General features: G+C 48.2%; 1 protein-coding gene across 6 annotated transcripts in view; it reads right to left on the bottom strand.

Moving 5' to 3' along the window:
* CUX1 (cut like homeobox 1) overlaps window positions 1–27,411 on the bottom strand; it is a 268,820-nt gene that overhangs the window by 5,463 nt on the left and 235,946 nt on the right. For 5 of the 6 annotated variants that reach the window (XM_066202180.1, XM_066202181.1, XM_066202183.1 and 2 more), the window contains one exon: window positions 15,484–27,111. In XM_066202180.1, the coding sequence (XP_066058277.1) occupies window positions 26,406–27,111 (706 nt within the window). In that variant the 3' untranslated portion in view covers window positions 15,484–26,405. Of the gene's footprint in view, window positions 1–532; window positions 590–860; window positions 945–3,223; window positions 3,341–4,325; window positions 4,439–5,501; window positions 5,569–6,022; window positions 6,160–15,483; window positions 27,112–27,411 lie in introns of those variants that run through there. The other variant, XM_066202184.1, reaches the window with a different exon arrangement.

Genomic DNA, 27,411 nt, shown 5'->3' with positions numbered 1-27,411 from the left:
AGGATGCTGTGCTGTGTGGGGCAGAGATCTTCCCCTGGACCCTCTGCAGCCCCTCACACTCCTTCTCCCCAGATGTGTGGGGTGCTGGGGCTCTCTGGGGGAGTCTCAAATGCAGGAGGCTTTGCCCCTGGCTGGGGGTGCAGCCCTGAGCCCCACACCACGTTACAAACCAGAGCTGCTTGGAATCCTGCAACAGAATCAGAATTGTGTAGGTTGGAAAAGATCTCAGAAATCCCTGAGTCCAACCATTCCCCCAGCACTGCCGAACCCACCACTAAACCACGTCCCCAAGTGCCACATCTCCACGTCCTTTAAATACCTCTGGGGATGGTGATGCCACCACGGCCCTGGGCAGCAAGGGAGGAAAGGGAATTGCTCCTAACCCAGATCCCAGCATGGCCCAGCGTGCTCTGCACCCCTGCCCAGGACAGCGGCCCTGGGGCTTTCCCACTGCCCAAGAGCCCCATTCCCTTGCAGGCACTGGGTTAAAACCCTCTCAGCTCCCACCAGTGCTGGCAGAGCAGCCACTCACCATGCCCAGCGTGGCTTTATCCCAGGGACTGAGGCTCAGGTACTTCCTCTGGCGTTCCTGCAAGGAAACCAGGCAAGGTTTTGAGGCTCAGAGGGGTAAATTAGGGTTTGCAAATCAGGGAAGGAACGCTGTGCCCAAGGATGCTCCTATTTGCCCCCCACCCCCTGCCATCAGCTGGGCACAGTGATTTTTATTTTTGTTTTTTGAAAGCAAAGGACGTTTGAGTGCGTTTCACTCTATCAGAGGTCCCAGGATTTCATCTGGGAGTGATCCCAGGGCAGACAGAGGGGCTGATGCAGAGGGAGGGTGCTGGGGGAGCCTTTCATACCTTCCTGCTGAAGGAGGAGAAGGGGTCCAGGCGTTCCTCATACTGGGAGGAGTAGCGCTGCTCCGTGTCATCCCTGCTGCTGCCCTGGGGGAGCAAAGGCAGGGTGAGAGCCAGCAGGGACACCCAGCACAAGGACAGAACCCCAAGCTCCCCCATTTGGAAGAAGTGACCCTCAAAGGATGGAGCAGCAGAGCCCAGAGCTGTGGGCTGACACATCTGTCCCCTTCAGAAAGGAGAAGCACAACAGGAGATGTTGAACAAAGCCCTTTCTGCTTAAAATCGTGGAATGGTTTGGGTTGGAAAGGACCTTGGGTTGTTACATCAGGGGATTCTGCCACGGGGACTCCCTGTTTCTCCTGTGTCTCCCTGTTTCTGGCCCTTCCCATGAAATAATTGTCACCTGTGTCATCCTCAGAGCTCTCACCTGGGCTACTGCAAATCCCACCTGAACTCCTTTCCAGGTAGGAGGGAGACTGATTTAGGAGAAGGAAATAATTGTTCAAACAGAGCGGTTATAAGCTGGGAAGAAGGCAAGGAAAATGAAGGAAAATGAACCATATTATGTGTTCAGAAGTCTTTCACTTGCAGGTAAAATTTCATTCAAATCATCTCAAAAGCTTTTATTTGCCTCAGCATAACCAGAGCTTTACCACAAGTTCCAGTAAAATCCTTCCTAGCCCAAGTCACAGAAGCAGGGAGTCAGAATCTTGAGGAGTTGGAAGGGACTTTAATTATCACCTGGTCCCAAGCCCTGCTGCCATGGGCAGAGACCTGACAGATCAAGGCTTTATCCAGCACGGCCCTGAACTCTTCCAGGGACGGGGCATTCACAACCCCGTGAAAGCAGTGAAAGATCTGGGTGGGCTCAGACAGGCTGGATTTTATCCTTCTCCTGGGGCAGAAATTCCCCTGACACAGCCTGAGCTGCAGCGAGCCCCGAGGATGCTCCTGCAGCCTCCCTGCTCCTCCTTCCTCCACCTCTGCAGGAGCTGCAGATTCCACATCATTCCTGCCCAAATCCAGCCTGGAAACAGCACAAGCTGCCACCAGCCCTGGGCACAGCCTGCTGCAAGCTCTGGCTCCTTACTCCAGCGCTAATTCCCCGCGCACCGTGCCACTTGCTGCCCTGCCCGGCAACGCTGACACTCCCCGAGGCTTTCTGGACCTGTTCCTACGTGCGGAGGGTTGCCCCCGTGGCTGGTTGTTACACCTCCGTGTAAACCTTTAGTAACACTGCCCTCACCCGCTGCAACCCGACCCCTCGGGTGGCTGCGCTGAGGGCAGAGCCCGATTTAGGGGCGAGGAGCCCGGCCCGCTGCAGTGAGCTCCGAGGAGTATTTTTAAGGTGTCACATGCCCCATTTAGGGGGTGAATTATGCAATCCCCCTGCGCTGCTGCCCCGCAGGGTTTTGCTCTTTAGCTCACGGCAATGGCATTCAGGGGTTGCCTCGTGGAAGAGGATAAACATGGAGATGATATTCCGCAGGAGAAACGGGAAAAATGTCAGAGGGGACGACCTGGCGTCATCGGGGAGACATAAAGGAAAGAAACCAAATAAGGTCCCTCACAGCTGTAGGAGTTTTCCCAGCTCCGAATGCTATTAAAATATCCCTCAACAAAACAGACTGGGTCCAGCAGCCGGGAAAGGCAGCAGCCGGGGTGGGGAAGCGCGGCAGGGGATGGGTGTCCCCTCTGTCAGTGGCACTTTTGCATTTCTAAGGAAAGCCCGAGGTCAGGAGAGCCCGGCCCTGACCAGGGAAGTGCCTGCAGTGGGAAAACTCCCAGGCAGCAGCCTGAGCCTCCTGCAAACCCAGGGATGAACCTCCCGAGGGACACAGCATGAGCAGAGCAGGTTGCAGCAAAGCCTGGTCCCCGTTCCCAGCCTTCTGGCATTTCTGGGATGATTTTGAGCTGGCTTCTTCTGTCTTCTGCCTGCTCAGGGAGCAGCTCTCTCTCTGCTGGATACGAGCAGCTCAGGAACGAGCACAAGTGGGACAGGATGAATATTTTCCAGGCTCTACTGCAGGGGTTTATTGCAGGAGGTCTCAATTTAACCTCTGGCAGCCTGGTCAGCAAGAAGTATCCACACTTGCCTGCCTAGAGCAGGCAGTGAACATCGGAGGAGGGTGTAGCAGCTCTGTTAGGGAGGAAATTGGGGCTTTTTGGCTTTGAAGCACAGATCTAAACTGCCCTCCTAGCATGGAGGTTGGGTCTCTGCTCCTCTGGACAGGGCACTGCCCCCTCTCCCACCCCAGTTAGCTCCACCTTCCATGCAAGCTGCACGTTGGAAATGTGCAATTTCTATGCCTGGGGACTGTCACCAGAGGATGGATGGACAGACAGACGGACAGGAGGACACTCACGCGGCCAGGGTAGCTCTGCAGGAACTTGATCTTCTCGTAGAGCTTGATGTTGTCAGCTCTCAGGTTGTCCAGCTCGCTCTGCAGGGCGTGCACCGTGTGCTGCAGCATCCGGTTCTCCTGCTCGGGGTGTGGAGGGACAACGGGATCCAGCCAGGGTTCAGCCCCTCCTCAGGAACCAAACCCCCCTGGCTTTGAGTTCAAATTCCTCCCTAATTAAAACTTGTCCCAGCTATGGCAGAAGGAGGTTCCCAGTCCTGAGCTCAACCCTCAGTGGCCAGAGAAGGGCTGGGACAGCCCAGGTGGCTGAGGGGGGCTTTGGGATGGGACGTGACTCCCACAGGGGGTGCAGACAGAACCAGACTGATGCCTTAAGTTTGAGCTTTCATGTTTTTCAGGTTCTGTGCTGCCCAGGGGTGCAGCTCTGAGCTCACAGTCAGTGTCACTCAGCTCTGCACACAGCAGGGACACAAAACAAATCCTTTTCCTGCTGAACACCAAGGACAACTTTCAGGTCAACAGCATAAACAAGAGTGGGTTGAAGGAAGGAACAAGAAGGATGGGACCTCACAGCCCAAAGCTGGAATTGGACAGTTAAACCCCAATATGCAAATGGAACAAAACTTATAAAAACATAAGATCTTGTGACCAGCCATTTTGTGACCATTCTAAGCCCACCTTGGGTGTAGCCCTGGTCAGGCCCTGTCCTGCCCAAGGTGTACCCTAAAGACCTTTCAATAAGGATCTGCTTTATTCTCTGGCTCTGTCCAGTGTCTGTTTCAGGTCAGCCTTCCCAAGGCATCAGGACAGCGTTGAAAAGGTTATTTTGAGCTCTGCTTCAGTTTGTCACCCCAAAATGTATTCTCTACATGGTGATTTTTCCATGGCAGCCCCCCACGCCATGCCAGGAGCACAGGGACACAGGGGCTTGGGGACCTCTCCTTGGGCTGGGGCAGCACAGAGGGGCTGGGGCAGGCTTTGCTCCTGCTGACAGCAGGATGTATTTTCCTTTTGCTTGCAGTGGTTGGTCCAGGATTCCCTGCAGGTCAGCAGAGCAGCCAGCTCAGGTCCTGCAGCCCCCCCAGCCCCTCCCCAGCAGACTCACCCCCTCCAGCTCCTGGTTCTTGGCCCGGAAGCGTTCCCTCTGGCTGGAGATGATGGAGAGCAGTGAGTCCACCTGTCCCTCAGGGAATGAGGTGCCAGGGGACGGAGGGTGACCTGTGGACGAGGTTTGGCATGAGAGATGACCTGGTAGATGCCCACCACCCACCCCAGGGGTGTGCTCAAGGTCCTACTGCTGCGGGACCTTGGGGCCACCCAAATCAACCCCTGTGCACAGTTATTACAACATGGACTACTATTTATGGCTTGTTTTTTTTCCCATTTTTGAGGACTCATCCTCAAAGTGGACAGGAAAACCAATTGCATTATTTGGTGCAACCCATGGCTGCCTTTCCCTGATTGCAATTCTCCCCATCTTTGCCAGACTCTCCCCCCCCTCTGGCTTCTGCAGCAGCTGCAGCATTAAAATAAAGCCCCAGAGCCACAACCCTCTCTCCCCCACCCCAACCCCTCATCCACCACCAGCTTGCCATGCCCATTTTCTGGGTGTCCCACATGGGTTGCCCCCCATGATGGAGCTCTGTGGGTGTCTGGGGGGCTGTGCCCATCCCTCCCTGCTCTTCCTTCCTGCCAGTGGCCTTCACAGCCAAGGAGAAATGTGTCCCCAAGGCCATGACTCAACCAGCTGCACAGAGCAGTTATTCATAGAGCAGGATGGGTGGCTGCAGGTTGTTTAGCTTGGTGGGACTGTTGCTGTGATATTGTTTATCTTGTGTTTTCAAAACCTTTCAAAACAAACAACAAAAAAAAACAAGCAAAAAAAAAAGGAAAAAAAAAGGAAAGGATTTTTTTTCCCCCAGAGGAGCAAGGAGTTGTTTATATTTATTTTTTTTTGATTCATTTTCTCCTGCAGACCTCAGTGCAGGGGCTGATGTAAAGGAAATGCATCACTCACTGGCTCTGGAGGGCTTTGGTGTGGGAAGAGCAGGAGGCAGAGCACAGAGCTCAGGGTGTTTGGTTCAGCCTGGGCTCACCAGCTCAGCACAGAGCCAGGCCTGGCACGTGCCTGCTGGAGCCAAAAGATGGGCAAAGCATGGAAAACTGCCCTAGTGAGAGACACACTGAGCAGGGGCTGGCTCAGGAGCATCCTCAAGCTGCCATCCCTGGAGAAGTGACCACAGCTGGGGTGTCCCAGCCCAGCTTGGCTCCCCCTTCTCACCATAAAACAGCGCCGTGGCCTCCTTGATGGGCTCAGGGATCTTCTCCAGGCCGGGGGCAGCCGCACCCTGGGCAGCACAAAGCAGAGGGGATTAAACATTTCCCACCCACCCAAAAGGTTCCTGGGCAAAGCCCCCCCTCCTGGATCCTGCTGCTGCACTGGCAGCTGCAGCCTCATCCCTGCTGGACAGGCACCCTGCAAGGATAAGGACTGACCCTGCAAGGATAAAGGACTGACCCAGCAAGGATAAAGGACTGACCCTGCAAGGATAAAGGACTGACCCTGCATGGGAAGGCTGGTGTTCAACCTCAAACCCCATCCTGTGCCTGGGGAGGGCTGGATGGTTCCTGGGTGCCCCTGGTACCACCCCCTCCCCATTGCACGGGCACCACGCAAATCTCTGCTGGGTGAATTATCAGAAAGAAAGAAAAGGAAGGAAAGAATAGGAAAAGAAAAAAGAAGAAAAGAAAGAGGAGGTGAACACTCCCCAGTGCTCTGAGAGGGGCCATGTGCAGGGGTACCTCTGCATCTGGGCGATGCACAGCAGACAGGGCCTGGATGGTGCTGAGGTCGTGCTCCAGCTTGGCCACCAGCTCCTTCTGCCCAGCCAGGGTGGACACGGCCTCCGTCAGCTGGAGCTGCAGCTCGGCACAGCGCACTGCAAAACAGAGCCAGGGCTGGCACCAACACCCCAAACTGTGCCAAAGGGCTCAGCAACCCCACCTGCAGCACCAGAGCCAACCCAGGGCAGCAGCCCTGTTCTCTCCTTATGTCTGGGGGCAGCAGGAGGGGCCACAGCAGCAATCCCTGCTCACCACCAGGGCTCCAGCCCTCCTTGGGGATGCCCCAGGGCACAGCTGCTTTAAAGACATCAGACAGATATTTTTGGTGCCCCAAGGGCACCTGGCAGCATCCTGGCTGGGCAAAGCATCTGGAGAAGGATAAGGGGAGCTGAGCCCATGAACTGATCCCCAGGTCTGGTCTGCAGGAGAAAGGCTGTAGCATCGTGCTACAGCGTGTCCCTGAGAGCCTGGGGCTAGTGCACTCTGCTCATGAATAAAGACAATGTTTACTGTATGCATACTGTACGCATTGTACGTAGGTACAGCCTTGGAAGCGTTCCGGGAACCAGAGCCAAAAATGGGGCCAGGGATCCAGGGTTATATGGCTGACAAATGGGGTGGTTTTGAGGTCAGGGGCCAATAGGGATGGGGATGGGTACAGAGGAGTGGCCAGGAACCAGGGGGACTAATAGGATCACAGGGGTGGGGTGGTGTGGCAAAAATAACTCAGCGGGGTCCAAGGGAAGGAAGAACGTTCTGGCATGGGTGCATATATGGTAACAGGGTGAGATAAACTTAACAAACCAACAGAACAACGAAACCTTGGAAATATGAACATGTGTCTGCAAGGCCCCATGGGAGGGAGGTTTTCCTCACCATGACCTAAAAGGGGATCTCTCCCCATTTGCCTCGGTCCCTCCAGGGCTGAGGCATTGGGGATACCCTTCCCCTGTGTTGGGGATAAGGCCCTGGGCCTCCACAGGAGGTGATGGAAGAGGCTCCCCTGGCTGTGGGGGCTGGCAGAGGCACTCACAGGGCAGAGGGTGCAGTGGGAGCCTGGAGCTGGGTGGGGGACAGCCCCCAGGAGGGGCTCAGGTGGGGCCACTCCTGCCCCAGGCACGGGGCCAGGCTGTGCAGCCCCCGGCAATTCCCGCTTGGCCAATTTTCTACAAAGGATCCCTCTTTCCAGCTGCCCCCCAGAGTAAAACCCACACCCTAAACCACAACAGGCACTGCTGGAATGCTCCAGGAGCAAAACAAAAAGCTCTCGTTCCCCTCATATAACCCCAGCCCAGATGTGAAGCAGGGGAGAGCTGCAGCTACAGCGAGAGGCATGGGACCAGCACCGCAGCACAAGCAAATTGGGAAATCCATCCCAAAACTGTCCTGCAGCAGAAATCGACTTGTTTCACCTTTCTCCCTTACTGCCAGCAGTGGCTGGGCCTCTCCCAGGCTGGAAAACCTGCCCAGCTCCAGGTTCAGAGCTGGTGTTTTGCACTGCCAGCACCTCCACCACAGGGACACAGGGTCCGTCCCTCTGTGCCTGGATTTCCAGGTGGGTGAAAGCTGTTACAGTTCCTCCCTGATAATTCCTGTTGTATTTATTCCCCTACATTCCAGACAGCTGGAAGGTTAAAAAAAAAATAAAAATTCCTCATTTATCAACAGCCAGGGAGCAAGAAGTGCAGGGGCTGCCTGGGGAGCAGCAAGAGCAGGCTGTCCTCAGGGCTCCTACCCTCTCTGAGCCTTCAGACAAAGGGTGCAGCATCTGCACAGCTCAGTTCCAGCTCTCCCACTCTTGCCAGGCTGGGAAGTGCTCCACACACCCTGAAACCAGCTGTGGAGGGAGGTCCTTGCACGGGGAGTGATGCCCTGGCCACAGGGTTGGACTAAGAGCAGCAGTGATGCCCAAAGTGACACTGCTTTCCCAGGAATCAGGGTCTTTGCTGCTGCAAATTCCCCTCTTTTGGTAGATGTGGCACCTGGGGACATGGTTTTGGTGGTGGGCTTGGCAGTGAAGGGGTAATGATGATCTTAAAGGGTTTTTTTTCAACCTAATCAATAAGAAATACAATTACTGTGTTCATGTAAAAGGATCACAGAGTGGTTTGGGTTGGGAAGGAACTTAAATCCCATCCCATTCCACCCCCTGCCATGGGCAGGGACACTTGCCACCAGTCCAGGTTGCTCCAAGCCCCGTCCAGCCTGGCCTTGGACACTTCCAGGGATGGAGCAGCCACAGCTGCTCTGGGCACCCTGTGCCAGGACCTCCCCACCTTCACAGGGAAGAATTCTTTCCCAATTTCCAATCTAAACTTAGATCGGATAAACTTTTTTCAGTTTAAAGCCATTCCCCTTCCCACGTTATTTAGAAGGACCAAGTCTCACCGCAGGGAAAGAGAGGTGGCACATGCTTTGAACACAACACATGGATTTATTTTTCCCCCCTCTGCATTTCTACATTTTAGAGCCCCAATAAAGGACTCAGGATCGAGCAGGAGTAGCTGTGCTAAAGGCACATCCCACTGGAGGTCAGTATTTCTCCAGGAATGGGGAATCCCTGTCTGCTCCAAAACATGGGTGGCCTGATGCAAAAATATTTGCATCAACAAGATTCGGAAAGAAGAAAACATCTTTCCTACGGTTAATTATTCAATTGGCTGTCTTTAAAAATTGCATTAAACTGTAATTGGGCAGCTATTGCTGGCCAAACATGGGCTGGGGGCCCCAATTCTGCACAGGGCACTTCTGAGCATCCTGTCCAAGGTTCACCACACTGGGAGGTTACCTGGGGCAGGATGTGCTCTCCAGCCTCCCACCCTGCCCAAAAATCCTCTGCAGAGCTGAGCTTTGGAGCCTGCAGAAGGAGACCCAGGCCCGGCATCTCCCTCTTAAATGATCCTTTTGGCTTCTGAGTTACATGGACCGAGTTTTTCAATTTAAGAGAAAAAAGGGTCACCAAAGAAGCAGAGCTCTCAGTTTTAAAGGCATCTGCATCCTTGCTTCCCTTAGGTTTCACTCAGCCTTGGCCAGTCCCCTACAAACCATCCACGAAAACAGAAGAGGCTGGAACCCTGCCTGACACTGAAAGCAACCAAGCACACAGAGCGTCCCTCTCATCTCCCCGTCAGTGTCACTCCTCACAGCGGGTTTTTGCCGGTTCTTGTTTTTTAATCATAACTTTCCTCTTTTCACGGGGGCCGCGGCCGCCCGCGAGCCCGTCACCTCCGTGCCACCGACTCCTCACCTGCAGCAGCAGGAGCACGGCTCTGCCAGGCAGGCAGGGCAGCTCAGGCACTCAGATCCAGGAAAAGGGAATCTGCCTTTGTCCTCCCCCCGCTGCTGAGCTGCAGAGCCCTCGCTCTGACCCCTCAGATGTGCAGACACCTCAAAGGCTCGGGAAGAGGAGGAGGAGAGCTACTGCAGAAGGTAAGGGGACAAAAAGAAAGTGAAGTCCTGGGGAAAGTGGGTTTTAAACCGCGGATCCTTAGCCTTAAACTCTGCCGGCTGTGGCTTTTAAAAAGCCAGGCTTGACATTGCCATGGCCTTATGAGGAAAAGAGCAGAAGTGCAGGGACTGGGCAGCCACACACTGGCAGAAGCTCTGGTGCCACCTTGGCACAGACAAGGGCTGGTTTCCCCTTGTCTGATGCACAGAAAATCAGAAGCTGAGACTGGACGATTCCCACCCCTGGTAGTGCTCGAGGCCAGGCTGGACGGGGCTCTGAGCAAGTGGAAGTTGTCCCTGCCCATGGCAGGGGGTTGGACTTGGTGATGTTCAAGGTTCCCTTCCAAACCAAACCATTTAATAATTCTATGATATCTTGCCAAACACTGAATGAATACTCAGAAAGAGCCTCAGCTCAAAGAAAACACTCTTAAGAAATGTCTCTTCTGGGAATTCTGTGTGCCCAAGGGGCACAGCCATGGATGACACTGCCACGGGATGAACGTTTCTGGAAATAACAGCAAGGATCTGTACGGACGGGCCATGTGGTGGGACACAAAGGTGCCCCACGCAGAGGAGAAGCAAAACCCAAATTGAGAATAAAAGATTGACACGAGTCTCTCACCAGAACAGCCCTGTCAGTCTCTTGCCATTCCAAAGCTGCAGGTTGAATCCTTGAAGTGATTATTGAAGAAAACCGTCGTGGAGCCCCAGCCCCCAGGCTGGTGGGGAGCAGAGCCTGGCAGATGCAGGGGCTCATCAGGAGTGCCCCCGAGACCACGAGCCCAGGGCTGCCACAGAGCAGCAGCAACTCTGACTCCTGTAACAAGCCCCAGCAACTGGGCTCCCTTGGCAAATCATCCAAAATAAACAGCATCTGTTTTCACAGATGGAGAAAATTAAGACATACTAGCAACTTAGTTTGAAGTTATAAGGCCAGACATAAATGAATGAGAGGCAATCTTTCCATAAGATGGTGGCTTGATTACTGAGGATACAGACAGATGAATAAATCACCTTGGGGTGAGATAGGCTGTAACTTGCTACACATCCCTGGGACCGGGGTAACTGCTCATGTGGATCCTCAGAGCCCTGAGGAAATGAGAGGTGAGTGGTGTAGCTGAAGGGATGGGGGTAGGAGCACACACATGGGCAGTTATGGCAAATTAGCTGATGCTCTGCAAGTTCACACCCTGATCAGCCTCGTGGAACTTTTTTAATCTCCCTCCATTTACTGTCTGGCCTCCCTGAATTTACATAACTAAAGAAAAAGAAAACAAGCCGAGAAGTGATGTGGCACGCTCTCTTTGAAAAGTCAACTGAAGTGCACTGAAAGCCACTACTTCAAAGGTTTGAAGTCTATTTTATTGACTGGAAGGAAGATGATGGTAAGATAAGTAAACCTTGGAGTGCCTTGGCACCAAGGCTCAAAGCTGGAGACTCACTCAACACAAACAGGAGTGTCTGAGAGTGCCAGGGCCAGGAGCAGAAGCCAAAGGAAGAAGCAGGAAACTGGGTCTGCCATGGACCCTTTGATTTTTCCAGCTCTTTCACCTTTCCCCATGTTGGGCCACTCCAGTTCATGACTGGACAGTTACATCCAAGTTGAAATCATTGTTCTCCCCCATGAAGAAAAAAGTGCCAAGAATTCTTGGCATCGCTCTCCAGGAGCATTTCCAAGCCAACAAAGTCTTACCTCCGGCTCTGCCTGATGCCAGAGCTCCCAAGGTTTACACATAAACTCAGGCCCAATTTCAGGCTCTTGAAACACTTGGCATTTCGCTTTTAAGGAAGTCTGGGAAAGGCTGTTATTGCCCAAAGTCCTGCTCCCCTTCCGGGAGAATCAACGGGAGATGACTCGACCTTGACCCTGTGCTGTGTAGCTGGAGGGGTGAGGAGCACACGGTCCAAAAGCTGCAGATCCAACCCTGGATGCACAAGATGATTTTCTCTGCCTTCTTTTTTTGGTCTGTGAAGATGCCAAGGCAGAAAGATCTGAGCCAAAACCCTTCCTGCAACAGGAAGGTTGGCAAAAGCCTTTCACCATTGTTCAGCTCGATGGTTCCAGTTCTGTCTTGACCTTTTCACGGTGAGGGACAACATTTCTGCCTGGCCCAGAATGTGTGGGAGTCACTCAATCCACCTCAACTTCATGCAAAGCCTTTTCCTTGGGGCCACCACAGCTGTCAGTGGGCGGAGAAACAGGACAGGGAGGCAGGGAATGATTGAATGTTCCTCTCTGAAAGTCACCAGAGCCCTGTCTGTGGGCTCTGAGGTGCAAATCTGCTCAGAAGTAAAGGCGGAATGGCAGGTTGTGGTGCAAACGCCCAGCTGAGCCATCTGCTGAGGTGCATCTCACCTCCCGTGAGGCAATGGAAAATCAGTGTCATTTAGAAGGGACTGCACTGTTCCAAAAACATCCCCAGGGTAAATAAAGATACTGAAGATCAAATGCTCCAGAGATCTCACCAATACAACAGCGACACAAAAGAATTGGGCTTTTGGGGCGTTTTAAAGCAACTTTTGTAGAAACCTCCAGGGAGGGAGGAAAGATCAGCCAGCTCCAAGAGCTCCTGAGTAGCCAGAATGCCTGATCATTAGTCTGGGAATCATCTCAGCCCACAGTGCAGCTTCTGGGCTGTCCTGCTCCATCTGTCCCTGCCATGAGGTCATCCTCCGATCAGAGCTTCTGCGGGGCTTCTGAAAGGGCAGAAAAAGCAAGGAGAGGATGAAAAGAAAGGAATGATGACACCTCTAGAAGCCACCTGTAAGTTCCAGCACAACCTCCCTGGTCTCCAGGCACAGACATCAGGCCTGGAAAAGCTCCAGGAGTGCAGAGATGAAGTTCCTCCGCAGGTACAGAGTTGTAAGAGAAGACATCAAGAGTAAGAGAAGACATCAAGAACATCAGTGAGGCCCTTCAGGGATGATAAAGAAGACGAGCAGCTCCAGACAGCAAGGGATGGCACCAGTAAAGGCAGCAAGAACAGCCCTGCTCAGTTCTACTTTCATGGGCTGCCAAAGAGACAAGAGAACATAGGGACAAGTAGAGAGCAGATCGTGTTCAACACCCTGAGAGCAACGCTGGAGACTCATCTGCCCAAGTGACAAAGGAAGCACAAGGAAAAGCCCCAGTTGCCGTGATCATTCCAACATCAGCATCCTTCCCTGAGTTCCTGCTGCCCTTTCCTCAGTGCCCTCAGGGCCAGCTTGGGAAATGGCCTTGGGGAAGAGAGAAGGAGCCACCAAACTGCAGCCTGACAGGACAAGGGGTGAAGGTTTTCAACTAAGAGAGGGCTGATCCAGGTGAGTTCTAAGGAAGAAGGTTTTTTTTTTATGATGAGGGTGGGCAGGCCCTGGCACTGGCTGCCCAGAGCAGCTGTGGCTGCCCCTGGATCCCTGGAAGTGTCCAAGGGCAGGCTGGACAGGGCTTGGAGCAGCCTGGGGCAGTGGAAGGTGTCCTTTAAAGGTCCCTCCCAACCCAAACCATTCCATGACTCTCTGGGGGCTCCCTCCCACCTCTCTGGGTTTCTCTGCAAGTTGCTGCCAGAAAAGGAGCAGACGAGATCTCTTCTCCCTCCCCTGCTTTTCTCCCTTTCTTTTCACATTTTTAGGGCCTGCTGGGAAGGGAAGGTTGGAAGGATTTCTCCTTCCCCTTCCTCCTGGCCCAGCCACTCCAAAATAAACAGCCCCCAGCAAAGAAACCCAGTACCGCTTAATAAATTCACCCTGTAAAGAGAGAGATTTCATATAAGAAGGGATTATTTCCAAGGGTACTAAGATAATTACATGGGTTACTTGGAAGAGTTCAAGGAAACAGTTTGAATTTTCTTATCAGTTTCCCATAGCTTGGAGCAAAAAGAAAATAAAATGCTTTGCTGTAATCAAATCATGTTTTCTGAAGCCCTCTGTTGGCAAGTACACAATTCCTTCACCACTTCCATTGAAACATAAAGACTGGGGAGAAAATGACAGCATTTCCAAATGGAAGGAAGTGGGGCTCAAAGGCACCATGTCAGCCCCTCACAGCTTCCTACCTGGTGGGAACATGATGCCATGTGGAAAAAATCACCCTTTTCCCCCTGAAAGTCAAACTGGCTCTCACTGGTGGTGCAGCAGGAGCACAGCCGGGACCTTGCCACTGAGGTGTGAGCTTACCCCTGCACCCAAGAATGCCACAAACAAGGACTTTTCCCATCAATCCAGCAAACCCCTGTAACATTTCCTATGCAAACCTCACCCATCCAGCCCCAGCAGCAGCTCTGTCCCAGCAGGAGCTCACAGTGATGTCCCAGTTCAAACCAGTGAAGGTCTATGGCAACACACAGCTTACGCTTCTTCCAAAAAGACGGAATTCTGACACCCTTTAGAAGGGCTGCCCCAATAAAGTCACAGTGGAAGATCCAACTGTCTCCATGGAAGACCATAAATATCTGCTCCTGACCTCTCAGATGCTTTCCTGTGGTTTGGGTTGCCTTCCTAACCTCCCAAAATTAACTTTTTTGAGATTTAGGCTTGAGAGAACAGCCTGACTTTATCCCAAGGTGCAAAATTCTGAGCTACTGTCAGCCTTCTCCAGGTCAGTGCTTTCTCAAGTTCAACACACCCTTTGCTTATGACCACGTGTGGCATTTTAGGAGTTTCATGCTGATACCACCTGAAGAAAAGTGCAGGTTACAAACACACAAATTAACCTACCTGAGGCACAGCATTTTAAAAGCGTAGCTGTTTAGCATCAAGTTTAAAAAAATTAGGCTCAAATTATACACAATAATACCATTTATAGCAATCAACAGTTGGATGAATTATTAAAGAGAAGGGGAAAAAAAAAAGGTGTTAAACCATGAACCTTTCCATCCTGTGGAACAACCTGTCACAGATGCTTCAAAACCAGAAACTGCACATTTGTCATGAAATGAAGGCATTCAGTAACAATTTAAATACATTTTGAGGAGAATTCCCCCGCGCCTGCAGAACTAAAGATGGCAAAGACACACACTGGACACCAACATGGAGCTGGACTAAGTTCCACCCTCACTGGGGTGGGAGATCCCAGGGTGGGACTCCCTGCTCTCCAGGACAGAACCACAGCAAATATCCATCCTGGCCCTCCAAAACTCCGGGGAGGAGGCACAGGACAGCCTGGTAGGAGAAATGTGTCAGGGATGCACTGCAGGATAAGGTGGAAACCAAGGCAGGTTCCCCAAAATAACCTTCCATTCACAAAAAAAAAAAAAAACAACCAACCCAGACATGAACACTCCAGGGAAAACAGAGCAGCCAGGTAAGCACAGACACACACACACACACACACACACACACACATCCTCTACCTGACACCCAGAGCATCCAAAAAATTGATTTCTTCCACTGCTTTTATAAACATAATCCCACTGATTACAGCATCTGTTCCTTACCAAACTCCTCACTCTGTAAACACTGAGAGTATTTATAGGAACATCCCATAAGGCACTAAATGAGGAATTTATTTTCCTATAAAAGATCTGTAAAAATAAACAGCCAAGTATCTGGGAAAATTCTTTGACATTTTCATTTCTGAACCTAAAGCATTTCCGACCTCAGGTAGCTGACTTTTTTTTTTTTTTTTCCTTTTTTAATTAGTTGATATGTTGCTGTGGTGCTCAAAACAATCCCCCTTGGCAGTCTCAGACCCCAAATTTTCTGAGGCTGAGTGCCCACCTCACACTGACTGCAGCAGGAATGGCCACACTTGGATTTCACTGAGCATTTTGGACATGTAACAGTTCAATATTTAAGGCATTGGGAACACGCACACACTCCCCATAGGAACTGATACACAAAAAGTAAATTTTTCCTCCCCTGGCCGAACACAAATCCCACCAAACCATCCCTGTGACCCCTCTGGGCATCACCAAACCAAAAGAAGCACAATGTAAATGTTTGCTGCTTGGACTCAGGTCTCACCTCAATAAAAGACAGCCCACGCGGAATTGTGTTTGTATAAAAGATATTTACTTCAATTATCACACCTAGGGTGCTAGTGAATAATAATAATAATACATCGTGTGAGTTTCATACAGTGATATTGCTTCTCCATATCATATAGGGACCGTTGTACAGTGCTGAGAACAAACATTTTTATGGCTAAACCAAACAAAGACAGAAACAATGCCGTCTGCTGACGAGGGAGCGCTGCCCTGCACTGCCAGCCAGATAAACTCTTACTTTTTATGTTTAAACAAATACCAAGAAATAAAATGTTACAAAAGATGAGTCACAGCAACACAATGTGGGCTTCTCAAAGCTACTTGTACAAAAAAAAAAAAATGACACTTTTTTTTGTTTTTTTTGGTCAATTGGGTCTTTGTGAGGATCTTTTTTTTTTCTTTTTTCCTTTTTTAAAATCTGTGATTGTGAATATAACAAACAAGCTCTAAAAACATCTAAGACTTAGTGCGTTACAGAAAAAATATAAAATACTGCTAAAAATGTAAGACACCACAATACACTGGGGTAAAAACTGAGCTTATTATTTAAAAAAAAAAAAAAAAAGTTCTCAGGAAAAAGTACACCACTTTCTGTTCGAGTTCATCTTGTGCTGTGTTAGTAGTCGGGGCATTTCCAAGGTCTGCCCATTCTCATGGCAAGTAGTTATTGCACAAATGCAAAGAGTTAATTTTTTTAATTAAAAAAAATAATAAAAAATGAAAAGGGACATGAGGGGAACAATTAAAAAATAAAAAAAGAAAAAAGAAAAAAAGAACACCCCCCCCTCCCCAGCCTCCATCTGCTTTGGGATCGACGTCCAAATTTGTACGTGTGACATTCTCACAGCATTTCCAGCAAGGAATGGGAGAAAATGCTTTTCACCACAGAAATGCATAGAGTATTCCCAGAGGAACAACCTTTTGTTTGGCAGAGCTGATCCAACACTTACACTAGGGCATTCTGAACTCTGATTTTCAGCTTCTTTTTGAACTACACCAGAAGGAAAAGGAACCTGACGTGGGAAATTCACTGGATGGGATTTTGCTTTTTTTTTTTTTTTTTTTTTTTTTTAGTGGGACACCCTCGAAAGGCAAAGTGCAAATTTGCTTCCCAAGCCCCAGAAGTGGTGCTGTGCCCTGCAGTGCCCAGCAACCTTCCCCTCTGCCCCTGCCAGGGGGGATCTGGTCCTGGCTGGTGCTGCCCAGAGCCCAGAGCCTGGCCTGTCCCTCCCTCGGACACGCTGGGATTTGGGGCTGCAGTCTGGCTGTTCTGCTGCTCCCCAGGGCCACCTCGCCAGGGAAAAGCCTGTCTGAACACATCTCCACCTGGCAGCAAGACTGCGCCACCCCTCTGTGCCACAAATAATGCACAACGTGGATTTCCAGAGCTCACACCAGGAAAAGTTGCTGCTGCGCAAAGGTGAATTATTATTTTTCACCTTATTTTTTTCTCTCTCTTTTTTTTTTTTTTCCTTGACCAACTTTTGAATGAGAAGGGAATCAGCTCTGAATTCAGAAAGTCAAACATATGCCAACAAAGATGAACATCACAGGAAACCAGTCTCTCATTTTAAATGAACACTCGTGAGTTAATTACAATGTGCTCTGACCAGGGGCTCTGCGTCTTTAGCAAATTCTCAGTAGAGGCTCTAGGAGGCTCAGGGTATTTTCTCTCTCTGTATATTTTAAGTCTCTTCTCTCACAACTGAGGCTTCTTATTCTCAGTCCTAAATTATTTTAAAAACTATTTAAATAATATTATTTATTAGGCATCTAGATAAAATAGTTTTTTTTTTTCTTAAAAAAAATGATTGCTCTAGAAAACACAACAGGGGCACAACGATATGGATACTATGAGCCAACACCACCTGCTCCATCTTTAGGATACCCCAAGCTTTCTCCAACATCCATTTAGGGGACAGCAACCTGGTCTAGTGGGAGATGTCCCTGCCCATGGCAGGGGGTTGGAACAGGATGAGCTTTAAGTTCCCTTCCAACCCAACCCAATGATATGTAAATACTCCTGTTGTGTTTATATCCAACAAAAAAAAAAAATATAAACCTTGACAAGAAAGAAACTGTTAAAAATTAATCTCATAAATAGGAAATATTAGATTGTTGTCCTAATCACAAACCACCTCTGTGTATTTCACCTTCTGATGCTGCAGAGAGAGCGAGCTCGGGAAGGGAAGGGCTGGGGGTGCCAGGGTGGGGAGAGCCTGTTCTGCACAAAACCAAATCCCAACTGGAATGACTGGACAGTGCCTGGCCACCCAGAGCCAGGCCAGCCCTGGGCACGGGGATGGGGACAGCAGGTGTGACTGATGGCACAAAGGGACACGGAACTTTCTGGGACACTCACAGACCGAGGAGCGCACGGGGCGAGGCTGAGCCCTACGAGCATCGACTGCTGGGTGACGGCTGAGCCCTCTCCCAGGAACTGCTGGACCAACCCACAGGGACATGGGATTCTCTTTCCCCCCCAGGAATGTGAATTCTGCTGAAGCAGAGCTCCCCCTCACTGCCTGTGGGACAGGAACGCCCCCAGAGCCGAACCCAGAGTTTCTATTGCACAAAGACTCCTCACACAGTGCTCGGGAGCCAAGCACGTGCCAGTGTTGGGACACTGGGATGCTCCATCAGCGTTTGCTCCCCTCACCTAAAAAAACCAAAATGAAAAGCTGCAAGCCAGATCACTGTGCTTTAGATTATTCTCCACGAAGAGATTAGGAAATAAGGCACATAGCTTTCCAAGTAGAGAAAGTGAAAGAGTAAATTTCAGGAAGCAAAAACCTAAAGACTCAACGGGAAATGTGGCAACATACAGGATTTTGATGATATGCCTATGGAGCGAAAATAAAATAATTTCAAGCTCGACTAAAATCCTTCTCCCACAAGAAAAAAGGAATGACCCATGAACTCCATCTCTCTAGAGAAGGTGAGAAGGAAATGGAAGCCCTGATCAAGGAAAAGGAAAAGTACAATACAGATGTGACCTTGCTCATTCTCCACGCTCCTCCTTTCCATCCAAAGCAGATGCTCAAGCACTCCCTGCATCACCTGTACCAGCATCCAGAGGTAACCAGATACTTTGGAAACACTTTTAAAGCTAGTAATAACTTACCCACATATAAATAAACACATCAAAACAGCACAAAGGGTCCAACAGAAGCTAATAAAGGCCAGGGAAGTCTGATTGAAAGACTGATTGCAAAAATATTTTTCCTAGTTACTTGGAGACAAGATTGTACTTCAGAGCAAGTCAAGTGCCAAGTTTTATTTATTCTCTTGAAAGCACAGACACTCGCCTTCCAAGAGGAGCTGCCTAACAGAAAATTTCTACCTGATTCCTACAAATATTTGAATTTTCAGCTAAGGGAGAGCAAGGCTGAACCGCTTGCTTTAATTCCATACTTGGCTTGAATTTACTTCATCAGCTGGTTTTGTGATTGTTTTAAATATGTCTTTACTGTCCACTGTACATCGGTAAAAGGGGAGAGCATTACATGTGTGCCAATACCTGGGAAATGAACTTCCTGCAGGAAGCCAAACCTACAGACCAGGTTTGACCCCTCCTTTCCAATTCCTTGGCTCTTGCACATCTCAGAGCCGTGGGATCATTTTTATGTATTCTGAGCATGATCTTCCCTGTCCTCATTAGTTAAACCCATGCATCTCCAGCAGCCTGGTCTCTCCAGTGGCTAATCCCCTCTTTACAGCAGGGAATGGCTCTGACAAGTGGGGAATGGCATCCTCTGCCCATTAAAATACATATTGGTTTTAAGCCCTCGCTCACCTACATCCCAAATGATTTCACAAATTTGGCTGCCGCAATTCTGCCGCACCATTAGGACCAAGCACACAAATGCTAAATACACAGAGGGGCTTTTCCATCCTGGAATGATGCACAGAGACACATTTAACAACTCCCAAAACTGCATATTAATTACCCACACGGACAGAAGAGAACACAACTCTTGTTCTTGCTGCCAAGAGAGAGGCTGTGCTGTTGTGACACTACCAGGAATTACACAGGAACTGTGCAAAAATCAGGTGTGGCACCACAACAGCAGGAAATTCCGGGCATGACTCTCCATTTCCAAAGAACTTTGGATGAAGATTGTACCATGTATTACAAATATCTCTGGAATTCAAACAGAAAGCCAAACACAGACATCACAGGGGTATTCACTTTGCTGCACTGATCCTGCACTGTTTAGTTATGGTTAGGGATTCAGTTGCTCTCTGCACTCAGCTGGTTCAAAGTCCAAAGAATCTGAACCGATGTGATGAAATCAACAGTTTTAAGAATAGGAAATCTAGAGAACCGTGGCTAAAATCTCCCCAAACCACCGTGAGTAAAACAAGCTTGAAACTGGCAGAATTCTTCCTTATAGAAGAGCTGGACAAGGAGAAAATACAATAATCTTACTAGTTTTTTAAAAGGAGGCATTTCCTTCTAATGCACTTTAGTGCCAGAAGATGTTTGTGAACAGCAATGACAAACAAGCCCAGGAATTCCATCAGGGTTTTTTCCCACTCACAAGAGTTGTAGAAACACAGATTTCACAGAGAGCCAAGGATTTTGGGATGGATACAGATGCCCAGGCCTTGGGAAAAGCAGGTCCTGGATTGTACCAGGGGATGCTGGTGAGGAGCTCACTAATAAAGTTCAATGAATGACTTTTTTCAACTGGAAAATGACCTTATAACTAATAACTGCTATTAAATATGCCACAGTCCCACTTGGCTGGGGGGAAATCATCCCTGAGGACAGAGATGGCACCACTTACACACCTGTTTTTAAGGCTTTCTGAAAACTTAAGTGCACAGGCCTAACGCTAATCTTCTCCAAAAGGATAAATTTCACGTTCAGAGCATAAAACCATTTTATCCTTGCATATTCATAGGGTAGGGTATAGTCCATGACCTGGTCATGTAGGACAAATCTGTCCCTAGGCATGGTATAAAGAGCTTTTCTTGCTATAAAGTCCATTATTAACTATACTTTATACATGGCATAGTCAATATATCCTATAAAAGAGATGGGGAGGAAAGAAGAAATTGGTGAAATTATATTTTTACATTTCAGAGCTCAAATATATGTGAAGGAGACAGGGACTGCTACACCCCTTTTGAACTACAAAGGTGATTTCAGAAAAGAAATTCAGATCTTGTACTTCCCATGCCAGTGATTCTCCTTGCAATTTAAAACCAGACTTTAAACTGCTGGGGGATGGGGGGAGGGAAGGTCTTTCCTTTGTATAGGATTTTTAAATTCTCAGAAAAGTTGATTGTATATGCAACACGAAGAAAATGGTGATGTTCACAGGGCAGAAAGGAGAAGGCAGAACAACACAGGAATCAGTCCAGTCCTGCTTTGCCAGTGTTTTATCCACGTGAGGTGAATTTAGGGATAAGAGGCCACAACCAGCTGGTCACACCAGGGCCAAAACTGCCACACACTGACAGGAAAGCCTTGACTTGGTTTTAGGGAATGTTAAATCCAGTCCCCACCTAAGAACCAACTTTCCTCCTCCTCTCGCTTCTGTGTCTCCAAGAGGAGCTGGGCCACACTCGGCGGCCGAAGACAGAGAACATCCCCTGGGTGAAGAGGAAATCAGAGAGAATTTCAGAAACTCCTCTGCAGGAGGAGACACAAAATAGTGCCCTCCATGTGCAGGTTAAAAATGTCACCACTCCACTTTCAGTCAGCAACAAACTGCCAAGCTACTCATCTCTCACAGCCCTGCTAAAGGCACAGAGTATTGTGGAATTTCAACTGCAATAAAACATTTTGGATCCAAGTGCTAAGTGTCCAAACACAATTACTTTATTTCGTGTATTCTCATAATTTCTATATGGTCAAAATGTGATTTTTTTTTTTCCTATTTCTAACCTGCCCTGGTTTTGCCAGGAGCATTCTTATTCATAAAAGCTTTAAGAATACTGGAAATTATTAATTTTAAAATGGGAGATGACAGACTTCTGACGGCAGCTGTGCTTGTAGGGACCGCAACCACTGTTAGCATTTTCCATTATTTCATCACATTGATTTGTCGCATTTCCCTCAATCCAATTTTGTGTCAATTTATCAGCTTTGCAGTTTGAATTACCAGCAGAACGATGCACTTCTCTAACTTACTATTTTTCCTGTTAAAGGATTGAAAAATAGTGACTTTTAAGTAATTGGATTGGAAAATATTGCATAGAATTCTGTGGTGTTCAATGATCCCCCTGCTCTACATCAATCCCATATCAACAAGTTACATAAAAATAACGCAGAGATCTTTTAGCTAATGAGAAAGGCACATACTTTTTTCTTTTTAACTGTAATACAGATCTTTCCTATTACAGCAAGGAGTTTGTTACTAAAGGGCTCACTTATTCATGATATGGGCAGAGTGCACTGATATGGATTCCTTTAAAGGGTGGCTCTATTTATAGGCATTTCACTGATTAATAAATAAAATGGTCAAATTTTATGGCATCAAAAGCAACTGTAATTAAATGCATTTCTGCCAATAAACATCTGCAATGCTGTTGTCTGAAATCTGTATCCTGAAAAATGGAAGTGTATTGACAATCCCACTGCATGACCCTTCTGCCACGGGATACTCTTTCCTGGCTTTTAGCGAACAAAGCACTGCACTTTTTTCCTTCCCTAATCATCCAGAGAGAAAAATCAACAATTTAACTGCAATATAAACATATTTCTATTAAAACAGCCCTGGCCCTGCATGCAGAGCGTTGGTTAAGAGCATGGAACTGGAAACAGAGAGAGAAAATAAAATGGTTTTAAAGAACCTCAGGAAAAAACGACTCTGGCATGATGGATTTCCTGAAAACTGCCTGTGCTTTTATCCATCAGGAAAAGAAACCTCAGCAACAAGGGTTCTGCTGCCCTGTGAGATGAGCCCCATGTCACACATTTCACACATTCCCTTCCCCTGGAATCAGCACCCAAGGGATGACAGCCACTGTGCTGCTCTTTGGCATTTCTTCTCCTTCAACTTTTTATCCTTTGAATTAAGTTAAAAAAAAAAAAAAAAGTTATTCCAAATCACGTTTTCCTCCCAAAGGTGAGTTCCAAATTGATCCCAACTATCGCTCACACCCTGCAGGGTAAGTTCAGCCTCTAAACTGGGGGGCCTAGGCCAGAAACACCAGCAGGTAACTCATGTCCAACCCGAGAACCTCAGCAGTAGTTCAACTAATCCATCCTACTTTCCACTGGAACAGAAAAGCAGCTGTGACCTTGGCTAAACGCCGGGACAAACCCCGGGAGCATCTCTGAGCTCCAGGTCTGAGGGTGCTCCTCGTCCCCTGCCCTCGAACCAGGGGCTCACCAGGGGACCCAAAGGGACTCTGGGCAGGAGATCACCCCAACAGCATCTCAGCAGGCTAATCCACATTCAACACAGATCATTAAATATGAAACAGCAAAAGGAGCTAAGCCATTAATAAAGTGCCAAAAATATAGGAAATACTGACAGCATTTTATTTGATTAATTTTATAATAGATCCCAATGACAACGCTTGGCAGGATGGAGTGACTTCTGACTTCTGAACGCTGTCTTTATCCAGCAGAATTACATGACTCAAATGGAATAATGGAGCTTAGAATTAACAGTTAGTGTTATGAAAGAAAGATTTCCTCTAGGGCAAGCTACAGATATGCTTTTTAAAAATCATTACAGCATTAAAAACTGGGCGGATGCTAAAGAATCCTAAAGAACCAGTGGAAACCTGAAAAGCAAACCAAAAATAAACAGGAAAAAATAAAAGAAAAAGAAGATATGTTTCAAGGCACTTACGTATTGCTTATTAAGAAGAGAGATTGACCTTAAGTGCTGCATTTGCGTGCGACCTGTGAATACAGTTCTGCTGTCGTACAATGCAGCCAGAGCTCTCTGTAAGCATCATGGAATGCAATCAGATAGACACAGGCACAAGAACAGTTTGGGGAATATTAACTTAAAAAAAAAAATTCAAATCATCAAACAGAAAAAAAACCCCCTCACTCTGGAGAAAGCTGAGAGTAACCACTTGACTGCATCCAGCACCTGGGTCTCAAATCAGCAGACAAGGACAGTAGGAACAGACTGGCAAGTGTATTGCCTAGAATTAATTAAAAAACCTCAACCTGAACCAAACAACAACAAAGAAAAAAATAAAAATAATGAAAGAACTTAAGAAAATATCTGCATCTCCTGAGCAGAAGTTTTGCTCTTGGCTGGAGACGCAGCTCGTTGTGACTTGTACTAAGGTATGTGAACTCCTACCAGGACGTGTGTTATCCACGGAGCTGTGCTTTGGAAGTCAGACCAGGACACTGGACAGGCACAGAGAGGTCACCCTTGGCTTCACCCCATTCCCACGGACTGGCCACGCTCCTGGTGGGACACCAGGAGAGCTCCCAGCACGTGCTGCCACACCCTGGTGTCTGTCCCTGCCAACTGTCCCTCAGCTCAGCACAGAAAGGGGCAGCTGCTCTCTCTCTCTCCGTTCCTCAGCTTTAGTTTCACATCACGAGTCCCCAATCACCCAAGGAGGAATCCTGAAACAGCTAGCAGTAAAAATTGGAAATAAATCCCTGCCTTTCAGCCTCCTAGAGCCTTCTTTCCTTAAGTCATGAGAAGGATGGATTTTAGTGTACTGATTCTTAAATTTGTGAAAACTTGCGCTAAGTGCTGCTGTCGCATGTTAAGAGACTGTAAATGAAATACATAAGTTCTAAAACATCATGCAAGAAATGTGGTTTCACATCTTACAGTCAAAAATCCTACTAATGAATTAATACAAGCACACTGAGGTGTAATATTGGGAACATACCTTTAAAGTCGGAACTCCTCTCCCCCATCCCTCCCTCCCCCAAAATCAGAAAAGTAATATTAATTAAACTTAAGAAGTAATGAATGCACCATTAAAGTGTCATCAAAAAGATGCTGACCTAAGACAAAAGTTCAATGATACACAATACGGTCAAAAAAGTCTTCAATCAATAATATACAGTATGACAACTACATCTTGTAAATTATACCCAATACTGCCGGCAGTCTATCCCTCTAAAGAATATTTGCCCCCTTTCATCCCTTCCTAACAATCAGATAATAAAATACAGCACCTATAAATAAGCAAAAAAAAATTATATATATATATATTTATATATATATATATATTCCGAAATCATCTATTGTTAGTTTTAAAGATATGGCAATAAAGGAGTCTAAATTAGCAAACTTGTAGAAGCCATAACTGATAAAACAGCTTATTGAAAAAAGGTGGCAGTAATGCACTCTATGTGTGCACAAGTACGTAAGAAAATACACAGACGTATAAAATTGCACGCACACACCCACGCACACACATCCTTCCACGCACCTCTATGCTCACGCATATACATATAGACAACAGGAGGAGTTAGAGACAAGTTAGAATTGGATTTGTACTTTGATCAGCCCTAACCTGTGCATAAAATAATGGGAAAAGGCTGTATTTCTGCAGGGCAGGACTGGGATTCCAGAGCACGAAGGTTTTGGTTTCGAGCTTGGGCTGCTTCCGCCCCGGTAAGAGCCCGTCTGGTCATTGCCATGTACTCTTTATCCACGCCAAAAAAAAAAAGGAGCTTCCCACAACTAAAACGTATTTAAAAATCAGTGCTCGTGGTGGGAAGAGAGTCAGTAAATGGCCACCAACAGCAGGAGAAGGGCTGGGTCTGCGGCAGCTCCAGTCCCTCTTAGTGGTGTGTGACAGCGATCGGACACGTGAACTGCGTTCCCAAGGATTCCAGGTGAGCTGAATGTTCGGGATACGGGCTAGGCCCCCAAGGAGCAGGCTGAAATGTTACTGGCCAACGTTTTTGGAGCGATCTGTTCTTTGCTGAAAGGAAATCCTGTACACTACGAACCAAGTGAAATGATCAAGTACATGCTGCTTCTAAGTTGTCTCCTAAACCTCCCAGATATGAGGTCTGATCAGCGTGCTCTGTGGTTAGAGGTTAAAAAGCAGATTATAAAATACCTAGATTCAGATTTTTTTTTTTTTTGTCCTGATTTGGCCTAAAATGGAGTGTATTAAACAAATTCTGGGCTGCAAAAGACCAGAATCAGTTAAAGCTATGAAACAATGTGCACTACGTGTCAATATTCTATTTCACTTACAAGAAAACACTAAGTCAGCTACCACAAATTAAGATATTTTCCTGATGTGACTTTTTTTTTGTTTTGTTAAAAAATATGTGGAGTAAATGTGTTTTTTTTTTTTTAATTCAAAGTTTCAAACAACAAGATTCTTTTCTTTTCTTGAAAATATGTAGGAATCCAAACTAGTGTGTTTAGAGTCGGTTGACTGTGCAATCTCTTAGTGGCAACTGAACAGCTACAAAAAACTTTCTTTTTTTTTCTTTTTCTTGAAAAATCTCCCCTTTTTCCTGGTTTAAGAAGATAATAGTGTATTATCGCTCTGTAGCCATTAGATGGCAGATAAAAAGCCCCCTTTTAATATGTGGGTTTGATTTTTTTTTTTTGAAGATTTTTTTTTTGAAGTTTTTTTTTTTTTTTTTCCTGTTTTTCATTTTTTTAAAGCCCCACACCAAAGAGGAGGGCACAAGGCAAAGCTGTATGAGTTATTCCAGAAATTCGTGGAAATCACTTAGGGCAATAATAAAAACACTTCAGGGTACAAAAAAGCTTGACTACACATTTCAGTTTTCTTCCTCGAAAACACAAACATAAATTGGGCTTAACGCTCCTTTTTTTTTTTTTTTTTGTTTTGTTTTTTTTTTCTTGTTTGATTTCTATATGCACCTTGGCCTATGGCGTTTTTGCCCTGTGGCCCGCAGGGCGGTTAAGTGCGAACACAATAAAACCAGTAGAGGTCCAGTTTGACTTTTCCCAGCTCTCCCGAGTTGGGCCAGTTTAATCTCAAAACTCCCACTCGACGGCCTCTTCCCGACTGGCGGCCTTCTCCAAGCGGTGGATGATGTTGTTCAAGTTGGCCGCTTTCTTTTTCCTCAGGGAGCTGTCTCGCGTGTTCCTGGAGCTCGCCGCCTCCGAGAAGCCGAACAAGCTCTGCAGGGAGTTGGCTTTCTGCGAGCCTGCGGCCGGCGTCGAGCTCGTACTTGGCACACTGGAGATTCTCTCCGAACTTTCTTTCGACTTGTAGGAGCTCTCCCCCGTAAGGACTGAGGTGGAGGCAGCTGAGGTAGAGGCATCCCCTTCCGTGGCAGAGTTTGGCAGTGTCTCCAGAGCGTCCCCCGGGCGCTGCTGCGGTGCCGGCGGGGAGCTCTGGCGCGGCGCTCGGAGCCGGCCCTCGTCGTCGGTGTCCTCCAGGCTCTCGGGCTCCGCTCTCTCCGAGGGCCTGGCGCCTCGCAGCGCCTCCTCCCCCGCCTCGAGAGCCGGCTCTGCGGGCCCTCCCTGAGACTTGGCGGCCGCGCCGCTCAACTCGTCCGCCTCCGGGCCGCTGGCCTTGCCGTCGGGAGGGCCCTCGGCGTCCACGCCGTCGCAGCTGTCCCCCTCGGAGCTGTGGGCCGCCCTGCTGCTTCTGGCCGAAGGGGAGTCGCTCGAGCCGCCCTGGCTCTGGCTCCCGGCTTGGATCTCCTCGATGAACAGCTCCCGGCGGATGCGGGACCTAGGAGACAGGGAGAGGGATGTCAGTCTGCTAGGGCGGCAAGGAAATGCCCGCCTCCACTAGTAATGCCCCTTCCATGCCACTAAAGAGGCCCTTTTGTGGAATTATTAAGGCTGGAGAAAACTTCTGAAATCATCGACTCCACTAAAAATGGCCTTTCCATGCCACTAAGGCTGGAGAAGACTTCTCAAATCATTGACTCCACTAAAAACGCCCTTTTGTGTTATCATCAAGGCTGGGAAATACTTCCAAGACCACTGAGTCCAGTTTCCACCAAACCCTACTGCTGAGTGCTGCACT

The sequence above is a fragment of the Chamaea fasciata genome, unplaced genomic scaffold (assembly GCF_029207755.1).
Source record: "Chamaea fasciata isolate MVZ Bird 193981 ecotype frontalis unplaced genomic scaffold, bChaFas1.0.hap1 SCAF_21, whole genome shotgun sequence".
Lineage (NCBI taxonomy): Eukaryota > Metazoa > Chordata > Aves > Passeriformes > Sylviidae > Chamaea > Chamaea fasciata.
Note: the sequence above shows the minus strand (reverse complement) of the source record. Positions and strands in the feature narration are given on the sequence as shown.